This window comes from Gymnoscopelus microlampas, assembly GCF_963454915.1.
Source record: "Gymnoscopelus microlampas genome assembly, chromosome: 1".
In the NCBI taxonomy this organism is placed as follows: domain Eukaryota; kingdom Metazoa; phylum Chordata; class Actinopteri; order Myctophiformes; family Myctophidae; genus Gymnoscopelus; species Gymnoscopelus microlampas.
In genome coordinates this window covers 4,694,224-4,708,893 of record NC_139962.1, presented here as the reverse complement: position 1 = coordinate 4,708,893, position 14,670 = coordinate 4,694,224, and the positions used below count along the sequence as shown (strand labels likewise).

General features: G+C 40.9%; 1 protein-coding gene across 1 annotated transcript in view; it reads left to right on the top strand.

Moving 5' to 3' along the window:
- LOC311049956 (uncharacterized protein) overlaps nt 1-14,670 on the top strand; it is a gene marked incomplete at its 5' end in the record, with an annotated part of 65,093 nt that overhangs the window by 43,599 nt on the left and 6,824 nt on the right. The window contains 7 exons of the mRNA XM_084063915.1: nt 157-330; nt 1,958-2,128; nt 4,576-4,749; nt 4,842-4,997; nt 9,374-9,420; nt 12,423-12,960; nt 13,788-13,850. Of these exons, the coding sequence (XP_083920041.1) occupies nt 157-330; nt 1,958-2,128; nt 4,576-4,749; nt 4,842-4,997; nt 9,374-9,420; nt 12,423-12,960; nt 13,788-13,850 (1,323 nt within the window). The remainder of the gene's footprint in view (nt 1-156; nt 331-1,957; nt 2,129-4,575; nt 4,750-4,841; nt 4,998-9,373; nt 9,421-12,422; nt 12,961-13,787; nt 13,851-14,670) is intronic.

The window sequence follows — 14,670 nt, the reverse complement described above, 5'->3', positions numbered from 1 at the left end:
TAGTAGTAGTAGTAGTAGTAGTAGTAGTAGTAGTAGTAGTAGCAGCAGTAGCAGCAGCAGCAGCAGCAGCAGCAGCGGCAGTAGTGCCAGATAGTGCGGTGCTGTATGAACTGATTGTTTTGTAATATTCACACACCTTTTAATCTGTAATTACAGACTTGATTACTATGCCATCAATGAGACAAACTGTGAGGTTCTGGTCTCCGCTCTCAGCTCCAATCCATCCCATCTGGTTGAACTGCACCTAACTGGTAGCCCCCTGAATGATGCTACAGTGAAGATGCTCTGTGATGCAATGAAGAGTCCACATTGCAGACTGCAGATTCTGACGTCAGTAGAGCTTTCTCTCTCTCTCTCTCTCTCTCTCTCTCTCTCTCTCTCTCTCTCTCTCTCTCTCTCTCTCTCTCTCTCTCTCTCTCTCTCTCTCTCTCTCTCTCGGTCTGTGTCTCCCCCTAGTGTCCATTCAGTGGGTTGTATTCTATTCTAAAATCTGTATCATTCTATGTTGCAGATTTTAGAACTCAAATAAATCAAATCTTACCAGGGGTCACCAGTGACGCTGCTGGGGGCAAGGAGCAGCAACTGCCTGTGTCTCTGTCTGTGGTTGAAATGGGGCTGTCTCTCTCTCTCTCTCTCTCTCTCTCTCTCTCTCTCTCTCTCTCTCTCTCTCTCTCTCTCTCTCTCTCTCTCTCTCTGACGTTGAATTGTGGGCATTCACTTTGCCTAGGTTTTATAGGGGGGCGGGGCTAAAGCAACATTCCTTTGAGGGTCTTCATAGAGACTGGAGACTGACGTCACCAGTCTAAAAAAGCTAGTTTCCTTTCATGCTAAAGCAGGGGTCTTCAACCTTTTCAGTCCAGGGACCCCCAAACTGATAGGGTGATGGAGCAGGGACCCCCTACCTCGTAGGGTAGGGGGGGCTACCACATATATATTTATGTATAAAATTGTGTTAAGAATTAAAAACATGGAAAAAATGGTTTCCTGCTCCTATACGCACAGGTTGTCCCAGTAGTAGCCATGGTTCACATGACGCTCCTCTGTCACAAGCGTCATCATGGCGCTATTTGTTCCTGTTTACAACCAGTACATCTACATAAACGTTCAGATTTCAAATATAAAGTGCTGACCCCCCAGCCACGGATGTTACAAGTTAAAGCGTTAAAGCGTATTGTATTGTTCAATAAAAAGTTTTTTTATCCACCGGCCATTTTCTATTTTTCTAATTATGTGTCAGGGTGCAATACACCTCCCGTGTTTCAGGGCTATCCCAGTAGGTGTGCAAAAGGACCTTTCTCTACATAATATGTATAAACATATATTGTGCATTCAATACTAAGCTATTCAAATATGTCATGTTGAAAGACAAATTGACATTTTTGAAAAAAAAATGTAAAGGTTTTTAAAGTTTTTAAAAACTAAAATATTGTTTAATCAAACAATTTCGCGGACCACCTGCAGTACCTCAACTGGCCATAGCTCTGGAATGGAGGATCGCGACCGGACAACCCCCTCTACTACGACACCCCCGTGGTTGTAATGAGGCGACATGTGAGGTGGGCAGTAGCCGAGAATATTCCATGATTTTTCAAAGGTAAAGTAAAATCGCTGTTTTCGCTGGCAAGGGGACGATAGACAACGTTTCAACTCTGGCAGTCAATGTGTTAACACAAAGACTAAGTAATGCACTGAACAAAAGAAGGGAATTAAACAGTCCAGGATAAACAGGTGAAACAATCCTTTTCAACTCAGGTGGACACACAAAAATAGGCATGAGGGGACTAACAGATTGAACAGGATCTATTATGCATTATACAGTGACTAGGTGCAGAACTGGTAAAAGTACAACTACATGTATAAGCGTATGATTTATTTATGATACAGTTTCATGAACACGGTCATTAGAGCAGACAACAAAGATACTTAAATAAGACAATATGTGTTTATCTCCATTCAGGCTGAGTGACTGTCGCCTCCAAGAGAGCTGTTGTGAAAATCTGGCCTCAATGCTCTGTTCCAACTCTAGTCTTCAAGAATTGGACCTGAGTTACAATGACTTGACCGATTCAGGGGTGACGCTGCTGTTTCCTGGACTTCAGAGTCAAAAATGTAGACTGACGATCCTCAGGTTAGATCAGTTCATTGTGATGCTGAGCTCAATCATGTTACAACTATAGAAATGTGATGATTGTGTCTGTCTCTGTGTCTGTGTTAAACTTTTGTTTCATTTCAGGATAAGTATCCTATCTGCCCCCACCCCCTCCCTTCAATTACTCAATCATTCTCATATAATTGAATTTGAAAACACAAGGGAAAAACACCTTTGAACAGTGATTCACTCTTTCTATTAAAATAGTCTTAAAGGTAGGGTAAGTGATATTTTTTGGTTAAAACAAAAAGTATTTTGTTAAAAGGTTAAAATACTATATTCTGATAGTAATCATTGCTATAGAGTGTTTGTTCAGTAACAGATGTCTCCCTGTCTCTCCAGATCTTTAATAAACAGAAAATACATGTTTCGGTAGGTGTCAAAATCTCAGCCAATCAGGAGAAAGTACCCATTTTTAAGCTTAATTTGTATAGTGTTCCAGTTCAAATTGTGCATGCTCATTTCTCAGTGTCATCACTTCCAATTTCACTTGTTTAATCTATATCCTGGTTGAGTTCTCTGTCCTGGTTGGATAAAATAGGAAATGAAACTGAAACTGAAACGAAAATGCATTTTCTGTTTTATAAAGAGCTGGAGAGACAAGGAGACTCCTTTTACTGAACAAGCACTCTATAGCAATGAGTACTATCCGAATATAGAGCTATTTAACACTTATTTTAACCAAAGCAAATCACTTACCCTACCTTTAACTGTTCCATGGTGCCCTGCATGTGAAGAGAAGTGTAAAATTCCTCTCTTTCTCTCCAGTGCTCACTCTCTGTCTTCTATAGTCTCTGAGAACCCTGCCCTTCCTAGCTCTGTCACCCTTAACCATAGTAGAAGAAAAAGACAGTAATTCCACACATTTTAACATGATTTGGTGGTCGCTAAGTTTTTTCTTTGGGCTTGACTAGGCCTGTCCCCGACAAAGGATTTTGAGTCGAATCTGATTGGCGACTAATTGGCAATTATGCAACACCCAAAAAAAAAAAAAAAAAAAATATATATATATATATATATGTCACAGGGAAATTGGCATTCCAGGGAAATTGAAAGAGGAGCGCTCGCTTTTAGGCGCGGGGCTTCGGCGTGAGGCGGGGCTTTTCGAGACAGGGTCTTTTACGCGAGGCTCGCGAGGAGGAGGAGGCGCGAAGCGGGGCTTTGATACGAGGCGGCGCGAGGAGGCGTGAGGCAGGGCTTTGATGCGAGGCCGACTTGGCTTTTGTTGTTCCCCCCCACATAGCAACCAGGAAGCTACGCTAGGGGAATGCTGAACACGCGTTCACACGCACACGTGATAATAGTTATTGTCCATGACGGAGGCGCGCCGACTCAGCAGAGCTTCCAGGCGCGAGTGCCCGTGCCGACCGGCCGAAGATCTGCTAGTCGAATCAGCGCCGTCCGAGTTGTGAACCAATAGGGGGAGAATAGATCTTTTCATGGGTTACAGTCTATGGTTACTATCCAGTGTCCACGACGACACACGTGTGTGTGTGTGTGTGTGTGTGTGTGTGTGTGTGTGTGTGTGTGTGTGTGTGTGTGTGTGTGTGTGTGTGTGCATGCACATGCATGTGCTTGCGTGTGGATTCAGTGTGGATTCAGTGTGCAGTCATTGCCCTCTAGTGTTGGTTATACAGAATTGCCTGGGTGGGTGGTGAAACCAAGCGCTCCTTTTTCAATTTCCATGGAATGCCAATTTCCCTGTAACATATATATATATATATATATATATATATATATATATATATATATATATATATATATATATATTTGTTTTTGTTTTTTTGTTTGTTTTTTGCATGATTCGACTGCCAATCTCCCAGTCAAATCACGCAAAAAATATGTTATGCAGCAGAGGAACAATCCATTTGGGCTGTAGGGGTGCTTAGTGTCTGATTTAACATATACTTGCTTGGTTTCTCCCAATAAATCATGATGTAGATCTTATTTTTGGCAAACTATTAGTTGATTAATATAACAAACTAGGCCAATCTCTCAGTCAAATAATAAAAAAAAATAATATATATATATATATATATATATATATATATATATATATATATATATATATATATATATATATATATATATATATATATATATATCTTTTTTTTTTTTATAATTCGACTAAGAGATTGGCAGTCGACTCAGGCACCCCTCGACTAATTAGCAGACTATTCGACTTATCGAGGTCAGGCCTAGGCTTGACATAACAAACAAAAGCAAGGGAATAATATTTTAATGTTAACCTGATCAGAATGGAACACCGATGTTACAGCGTACAGCTGGCTGAGTGGACAAACATAACAGGAAGTGATTTTTTTTCTAGTAGATGGGGCTAACACTGCTATAGGTTGAAGTTTTCAAAGTAAGTATTATTTGTGAGTGGGTATTCAGAACTGTGATCTATCTATCTATTTTTTCAGGTTGAGACAAGTTAACCTCACGAAGAAATGCTGTAAGGAATTTTCATCACATTTAATTTCCAACTCATCTAGTCTGACAGAGTTGGATCTAAGTTCCAATGAGTTACAGAATTCGGGAGTGAAACTGCTCTCTGTTGGACTGAAGAGTCCACACTGCACACTGAAGATTCTTAGGTGAATATTGTGTTTTCACTTTGCTTGGATCTCTATGTGAATATCAGAAGCAATGTGTTAAAATGTTTGTTTGTTTGTTTGTTTGTCTGCAGGTTGTCACACTGTCTTGTGTCAGAGGAAGGCATTTCTTGTCTGGCCTCAGCTCTGAGTTCCAACCTCTCCCATCTGAAAGAGCTCGACCTGAGCTTCAATCAACCAGGAGACTCAGGAAGAGAGAAACTACTCTCTGTTGGACTGGCTACTCTCAAGTGAGTAGAAGTGTGAAGTCATTTATTGCTGAAATGGTTTGTGAGAAATATCTTTGCACACAAAATATGACCCACACAGAAAATGCAGGATTATTGAAAAGGTTTGCATCTTTGTCTTATATATTTTGTTCTATTTAAGGGGCCACTTAGGGGACCAAGCACGTAGTGTGTAGGACTCCTTTTTTTTTTTTTTTTTTTTTACAAAACTCTGCAGTTTGCTAGAGCGTCATGAGAAACTACAGAGAAATGAAACTTACAACCATTGGCCAACGGGTGGCTCTATAGCACTCAATTCAAAATGCAAACTTTGAACAGGTATAACTCATGCCCTGTTTGAGCTATAGCCATGACAATTCAATACAAATATGCGTCTCCTCATGATGAACAACGCTGCCACCTTTTACCTCTGACCTTTAGATCTCCCACCATTTTGAATTAAATGAAAAACAATTAAATTCAAACTTATCTTGGGGGGGTTAGATCAATATGCACGAAACTTCCTACAAACACACTTTGGACCAATATCTAAAGAAAATGTTGGGTTTTAATTTTTAAGTAAAGAAATTAAGCCTCTATGAGCCAATGAATATTGCAGTTTTTTTAAACATATTCTTCAGCCCCTAACTGCAGAAATGCAGAGTCACATTTTTACGAAACTTTGCAGTATGATTCCAAATAGTGCTGAAGTCAGTCTTACTCCAATTGGCCAAAGGGGTGCGCTATAGCAATTGTTTTAAAATGCAAACTTTGAGCAGGCCTACAGCCATGAAACTTGCTTACACATGTGCATGTACTCATGAGGAAAACTGTCACTTTGACCATTAAGCTCAGCCCTTAGATTCTCCGCCATTTTGAGTAGTTTGAAAACACTTCTCCTGGGATTTTTCAGCAATTTGTGTGAAAGGTTCTACACATAATCTATGGACCATTATCTAAAATCCCAGTTGAAGCGAAGTTTTTACGGGAAAAAATGAAGCCCCCATGAGCCAATGAATAGGGGAGGGCGGGGGTGAATGACGCACCCTTTTCTATTTCCCTCCCTGCACAGAGATTAATCAATTTCATGTAACCATACTTTTTTGTGAACAAGAGACACTCACCTATTACCCGCAGTCCGTTTTAATTTTAGTGAAACGAGTCCAATGCAATCGGTAAGTAAAGTGACGTTGCGCTACTCTCCGCACACGGCCACCAGTCGGGGCGAACGGTGCATACATGGGGGGCGGACGGCGCGGTCGGATGAAATGTCCTCTAACAAGCACATAAGTTACATTTCTGGCATCTAACTCTCATTGATGCTTCAGTAGAATCCTACGAGCAAATGACCATGCTGATAGTCAAATAAATGTATCATGTTAATGTCGCCTCTGTCTGTTTCCTCAACACATGCGCCGTTCGCCCCTCCCTGTCTGTAAATGCACCGAGTGGCTTAATGCGCCGTCCGTCCCTCCCTGCCGTCCCTGGATGTTTTGCTAGCTAGCACAAAAGCTAATGAATATTTTTCAATGGAACCTTCTCTGAGAGTTAGCCCACAGATTAGCCTAACAGACAAAATCCATTTAAAATCGGCACCAAATAAACACAGCAGTACAAATGGAAAACACTCAAATAGGGTATTTTTTTACTACGGTGTGGAAATACACAAAAGTGGCTTCAACTCCGCCAATTTTGATCAGAACTGGGAAAAAAATAATTTTAAGTGTAGCATGAAAAAAGGTCCGACTTGCAACCGTCCCTCCGCACCGTTCGTACCGGCTCTACCCTATTGTATAACAAAGAGACTACAATACCCAGAATCCATCAGTATTCTAATCAATGCTCATTTGCTAACTGTATAGGTTCCTTATTCTCAATTACAGCTTGGGGGAAGCAGTAGTTCAAGAGGTAGAGAGTCTGTCTGTGAGTCACAAGGGTGTCCAGTTCGAGCCTTACTATGCGGGCTTAAATTGCAGCGCATTAAACATGACCATTAACTAATGCATGTGCACTTTTAACATGAAATGCTTTTTTGAGGGTAGTTATTTTCAATGTATGACATACTTCCTTGTGAAAATAGCCGATCTACAATCTCACAACTTTTTGGATAGCAACACGTTGTGTGCTTGTAGATTGGCTATTTTCACTAGTTTGGGTCCCAGGGAGACATCAAATCTCTCTTTTGGGTCTCGAGCTAAAGGGTTTGGGAACCACTGCTTGGTTCATAACAGAACAAAATACTTTATACTCATGAACAGATACCAACAAGGTGGCCATAGCTCAATGGGAAGAGTGGCAGCCTGTGAGTCCGAAGGTCAATGGTTAGATTCCTGTCCCCGACAATGTGTTGAGGTGTTTATGAATGGCATTCTTATCCCCTAGGCTGGGTAAAGCTGACACCTAGTTTCCCCTGTTGGAATCATATAAGGTCTTTATTCTTAAAAAACGCACCCTGACCTACTATATGATTGATTGTGAGAACAAAATGGCGGCACTACGTAGACTATTTCACATTTTAGGCTCAAAGGCAATAGGCATTTTTCTTTCTCAAAGTTCTTACAGTGGTAGAAGGGAACCCCCGACATCCACTGTTGGAATACGAAGCCGACTAACCACATATTGTTGCTATTCTGATAAAATGCATTCAGTAAGCCTAATTAGAATTACAATCCATCTGTGTTGTCTAGATGAAGTACAAAAATGTGCAAACCTTTGTCATGATAACACAAATTGCACAATACAGAGATACATTACAATATCCACAATCCCTCAGCACTCTGCTCAGCTGTTTAGAATGCTCATGTGTCAAATGCACGGTCATCTTTCTCTCAAGTTCAATCTATTCTGTTTCTAGGGCTTATTAAGCATATTTTATATTGCGTTTTGCATATTGCCTATTGCATTCCTTGGCCCCCATATATACACCCCGTTTAGGTGTATTTTATTATCTTATTTATTTACTCTGCCATGACCAGGACCTGGGTAACACATTTCGCTCTGTAATGGAATGACAATTACGCTCCTTGACCTTGACCTGATAAAGAAAAACATCACATGGATGCAACTGGGACGTATCATCAGTGTTGTAGCCTTGGGTCATAGGGTGTTTCGGGTCTCGCAACATACAACATACACCCTCGCCCAGGTGACCCAGCCAGGGTTGATCAAGCCCCGACTTACGTCCCAGTAGCACCCACGGTCAGTCCTATAGGGCAAGACAGGGCAGTCCGCTTCTCCGGAAGTACTCTGCCGGGACTCGGGGGAGGCTCTGGCACGTGGAGGGACTAGGCTCTGTGGGTTGTTTCCTGGCCGGGCTCCTCCTTCGTCTCACCAGGTCCAGGACCTGAGCGCTGTACCAGATCCTCTGCACCATCCCGATCCAAACATTTCCTTCTGGCGTGATGGTTCCTTGGGCCGATACCACTAGATTGGGCCGTCCAATGGTATTAGCCCCGCTTGCGGTACGCTGGAATGGCCCTCCTAAAGGCCTCACCGCGGGTTTGTTGGGCTTCTTCCTCACGGAAGACACAGCATGGGGCGCTAACCCATACTGCTCCCGGGACCTTGATATTGCTGCTAGCAGCTATATTTTTTGTTGTATCATATTCCTTTTTTACAAAATGAGTTATTACTTCTTTAGATTAAGCAAACCCCTTTTAAGAACACCTTATAGCACAAACAATGCCATTCCAGTGAGGACACAACAGAGTTCAATACACATGGATTTGTATTTGAACTAGATGTTAAGGCCACTACTGGGTCTTCAAGTCCTGGATTTGAACAGAAATGTTGCATTTGTGATTTTTAAAATTAATTTGTTTGTGATATCTCACCACCTGCCCACACGCCAACTTAAATATAGGTCAACTCCCTTTGAGTTGTAGACAGGCAGACAGAGCTGCATTTTAAGACTGTGTTAATAATCCACTTCCTGGATTATTAACACAGCAGAAAATGAAAACTAGATAATTTTAACTTGATTCCGTGTTAATTAATTAAATTAAAAGGAAGGAAATAATCTAGTAAGGCTTACTGGATGAGTATGAAAGACGGGCTTTTATGCGATCAGCTAAGTAATGTAAACAACTTTGGGAAGTCATGTGATCTAGTAATGGAGAACCTACATGAGTTGATATGCATGCCTTCTTTTCATATTTACAAATAAAACCAATTTCAGCACAGTATTTCAGTATTTAAAATAAAAATAAAAATCTGAATCTGTGTATTTTTAAATTCCTTTTAATTTATATAATTCATGTGTGTCTATGTGTGATTGTGTACATGCGTCATATAAGGCATGTGTGTCTATGTCTGAGTGTGTACATGTTTCACATAAGTCATGTGGGTCTATCTCTGAGTGTGTACATGTGTCATATAATACTTGTGTTTCATTCCTACAGGTTGGATCAAGAAGAACATTCACTTCCCCCTCAACTCCTTAAGACATGTGAGTACAGCCATCTATATATACAATTGGCAAAGTGGATTGTCATGTTTGTCATAGTCTCGCGTCACCAGACAACTATTCCACAATCTCTGAATGCTATATAGAGTCTGGAACTCCACTTCCCGAAAGCTGTACAACGGAAACAGAACCGAGGCGGAAGCATAGTCATAGGAGCGGTAGATTCATGTTATTTGTGCGAGGATTGTTTATCACAGAAAACTGAGAAAGGTTTCATGGAATTAACGCCGAAAAAACTGTGAAAGAAGACACTAGTAGACATAAACAATGTTTATGAGATTTGTTGATTCCAGTCGGACTCCTTTGCGCCACTGCACAATGCTAAAACTGAAGTGGGTAGGGGAGGGGCATCCGCTTTCCCCTTACACATGATCAGAGCTTCCGAGTCCCAGACTGTATGCCGGAAACATTTGTAAATTGTGGGAGGCAACAGTCTGGTAACGGGAGACTATGTTTGTCATGTTTGTCTGTTGCATGTTAAGTTTCGCTTTTGGTTTGCATGTTGCAGTTAGGTTTCACTTTCGGTTTGCATGCTGCAGTTAGGTTTCGCTTTCGTTTTGCGCGTTGCCAAATCATGTGCGAGAAACAAGCACGGGTGTTGCAAGGAACGTCTACACGCTCTTCTGTCTCTGTCTCTGATGTGCGGGCCAGGCTACTAGACCCTCTAGTATGATACAATACCATACAATAATATATTACTTTATTATTAGATTTCACTGAAGTTTGTGTTGAGACACAGAAGCCTTATATGCAACACATACTATACATACATTAGACATCCTATATTAAAATTGGCGGGTGAGGGTGGATGGGCCGGCCAGCAGGCCAGCGGACCATGGCCATGTAACTCTGACATAACCATAAACAAACCCGATACGCCCATAGGCATGTCACTATGACTCAGACATTGATTGATTGATTGATTGATGTACTTTATTTAGTAAGACATGAGAACAGTACATAACAGTACATGGAAGTACAAATTCGCAATACAAGGTCTACTAAACTGGATAGCTCATTAAGCACTTAGCTTGTTTAAGATGAAATCCCCATGCACACAAATCATGATGACATATAAGTGACAGACAGATAAACAAACCCGATATGCCCATATAAAGGCATATATGGGAGATCCGGTTCTCCAGAGCCATAGATCCGACCGCTTTGCCATAGATGGGCATGCCAATATACAGGGTATGGTCATACACTAATGACATCAGGGATCCCCATATATGAGAAAGGGACAAGGACTGATAGATACAGAAATCTCTTTTGAATTTTTGAATGCTATGCCTCTTTTGAAGGTAGCAATTTATATTCCCCACTCAAAACATGGCTAGTGTTTAAAGTGATATTCCTTAACAATCTTAGCTCTTTAAAGGGATTCTAGGCAACTTCAGAGATCAAAAAAGAAAAAAAAAATGTTGTCAAACACAAAGAAAGTGCATTGTTGTGGCCAGTTGAATGTGGCCAAAACACAACAGAAACGGAGATAAAGCCATTTTCCCACAACGAATAGATAGGAAGTAAACAAGCGTTCTTTTTTTAAATTACGTCAATTCTGGGTCTGTCGTCATCTGGCAGTGAAAGCATCATTCATAGGGTGGCAAATAGCGCCATCTGGTGGAAAACCACTGCAAAACACAAAACTCATCAGACTTGTCAGTCAGGCAGACTGCGCCTCAGCAGAATCTGACGAGTTCCCTTGTCATTGTGTCGTGTAATTGAGGCAGTAAACTGTGGTTACCAGGTGTGGTTTGAGTTATTAAAGTAGAGGAAGAGAAGACGTCAGATTACAACATGTCTCCAGTTAGTTTCGGTTTGTAGTGCAAGAACTCCTCTCTCGTTCCAACACGGAAATACACAAGCACAATATGAAATTGACCACATAATGCAACATACCTGACAAGAAACAACATACAACACGTCTCCAGTTAGTTTCGGTTTGTAGTGCAAGAACTCCTCTCTAAACAAAGCCAAACAAACACTGTATAAATCGTTTTGCAAGTACAATTCCCATTTTGTTATACAGAGAAAACAACAAAAGACACCCACCTCGTTCCAACACGGAAATACACAAGGAAAAGGTGGAGGTGTGGCAGGGAATTTATACAGGGGACAGAAGGAGGAGACTAAAGGAGCTGTGACCACTAATGCACTATGTATTCTTATACACATGAACCATGGAGAATTAAGTCAAGTAGAAGCACTTATTTGTATCACATTTTGTGTAATTATATAACACTTATTGACACTGTTACACTAATTCATTAATTACTTTTTTGTCTCCGCCTGGCCGGAGAGAGAGAGAGAGAGAGAGAGAGAGAGAGAGAGAGAGAGAGAGAGAGAGAGAGAGAGAGAGAGCCTGACAGTTTACAAAACTGTCGGGCATGATGCGACGCATTGTGTGCTTGTAGATCGTCTATTTTCAAATAAAAAATGTGTACTTTGTAATTGGTACTTTTGAAGTCCTAAGTATTTTTAAAAGCATGTACTCCAAATACTTTAAAGGTAGGGTAAGTGATATTTTTTGGTTAAAAAAAACGTTTTGTCAAAAGGTTATATCACTATATTCTGATAGTAATCATTGCTATAGAGTGTTTATTCAGTAACAGGAGTCTCCCTGTCTCTCCATCTCTTTAATAAACAGAAAATAAATAGTCAGGTAGGTGACAAAATGTCAGCCAATCAGGAGAGAGTACCCATTTATCAGCTTAACTGTTATAGTGCGCCAGTTGCAATTTGGTCTGCTCAGTTCTTTGTGTCATCACTTCCAATTTCACTTGTTTAATCTGTATCCTCACTGAGTTCTCTATCCTGATTGGATAACATTTGAAATGCATTTTCTGTTTATTAAAGAGCTGGAGAGACACAGAGTAATACTGTGGTATTTTGTTAGATACCGTACTGTGAAATGTTATACTGTTAAATCTCTGACATGATTTGTGACGTAGTGAGATATTGTTTGTTGTTCTCTCCATCAGGTGTCTGTCCTCTCACACTGGACACAAACACAGTAGGCCTAATCCCGTCTCTGTCTGAGAACAACTTAAAGATGACATGGGGGAGTGAGGTTCAGAGGTATCCTGAGTCTGAACACCCACACAGATTTCTGAGGTTACCACAGGTTCTGTGTAGAGAGGGTCTGGCTGGATGCTGCTACTGGGAGGTAGAGTGGAGTGGAGAGGTTTGTATGGCTGTGACTTACAAAGGAATCAACAGAGGAGGTCTTGACGGTTTGCTTGGATACAATGACAAGTCCTGGGGTCTGCATTGTGATGGTGTACACAACAGATACTATGTCATTCACAATAAGTTGAGGACCGTCCTCCCTGTCCGTCCCTCTGGCTCCAACAGAGTGGCAGTGTATGTGGACTGCCCTGCTGGCATTCTATCCTTCTACAGAGTGTCCTCTGACTCACACACACACCTGCACACCTTAGAGACCACATTCACTGAACCTCTCTATCCTGCGTTCCATTTGGGGAATGAAACCTCCTCAGTGTTTTTGTGTCAGATAGAGTAAGTTGAACACACACACACACACACACACACACACACACACACTTTTGTTTAACGCTAAAAGTTATGTGCAGTAGTTGCACGCCTGTGTTGCACACCGAAAATAGGCGATCTACAAGCTCACAACGCATCACAGCACGATGTGTTGCAGACGCATTATAGATCTGCTATTTTCAGTGTGGTTTACAGGTGTTGCAGATGTTTTATAGATCTGTGATTTTGATGTTTATAACATCTATTAACATGTAGATGTTTTATAGATCTGTTATTTATGTGCTTATAACATGGTCTATAACATGTAGATGTTTAATAGATCTGTTATTTTCTGTGTTTATAACATCTATAGCATGTAGATGTGTTCTTTTCAGTGTTTCAGACATTTTCACAATAATAATTATTATTAACACTAACAGAAATGTAAAAACATTTTAGTTAACTGAAATAAAAATAACATAACTAACTGTAGTGTGTGTTTACAAAGCTACCTAAAATTAAATTAAATCTTAGAGAAAATGAGTTTTAGTTTATAAAAAAGCTCACAATGTTTTGCTTGTTTTGTTAGATCTGCTATTATTGCTATTTTTACTTTGACCTTTTTTGACATTTTAACTTCAACCCTGAAGTCTGAGTTATACTTACAGTGGTTGTACACCAAAATAGCCAATCTGCAAGTGTTGTGCGCTTGTAGAGTAGCTATTTTCACTATTTTTAAATATTCTTTAACTAGTATAAAATAGGTATCAAGTGGGCTCAAATATTATAATCTCCAAAATCTAATTTTGTTTGTTTGTTTTTTTGTTTGTTTGTTTGTTTTGTTTTTCTTTCAGTCCAGTCGTTCCATACAGTTTTTCCCCCATCGTGCACACAGAACACACAACCAATGAATACAGGTCAGTCGTCCTAAACATCTTCATTGGTAGCTTCCTATCAAAGACATCAATCGCTAAGACCCACCCCACAGCACACACACACACACACACACACACACACACACACACACACACACACACACACACACACACACACACACACATACACACACACACACACACACACACACACACACACACACACACACACACACACACACACACACAATGGCCCTCATTTATCAACGGAGCGTATAAACTGGCTTATATTTTTCCAGATATTTGGCCGTACACCAACTTCGAAGTCACATTTATCAACGAATCCTACACAGCCAATCCTAGCGTACATTGGGTCGGAGCCTTGATAAATGTCATGGCTGAAACCGAGCGTCATTTAAATAACACATCCTTAAATATTTTCAAAACGCCCTGATTTTACGACATGGAGAACCAGAATACGACCAAATATAGCATGGGAAGCCAAAAGAGTTTCGCCGGCTCGCCTCGCCTCGCTGCCTGTCAAGTCACACACGCACACGCCTCTCTCTCTCTTTCTCTCTCACACACACACATACACACACACGCCCAACTGTGTCTTTCATGTAATCCGTAGTGGTACAATCTTTGTCACGTAGGCTTGTAGCCTACATGAATGACATATTATGATACCAATCACATCGCCATGAATGGGGTTTGTATATTCATTTTAACCCATACCAAGCAGTGCACAAGCAGTCATGTAGGATATTCCCCGTGAGACTCGGACGGGCGGCAGTGATCCCGTGCTGCCACGTTAATAAGAGATTCGATCGTCGGGCTTATATCCTTAACCCAGCCAGGT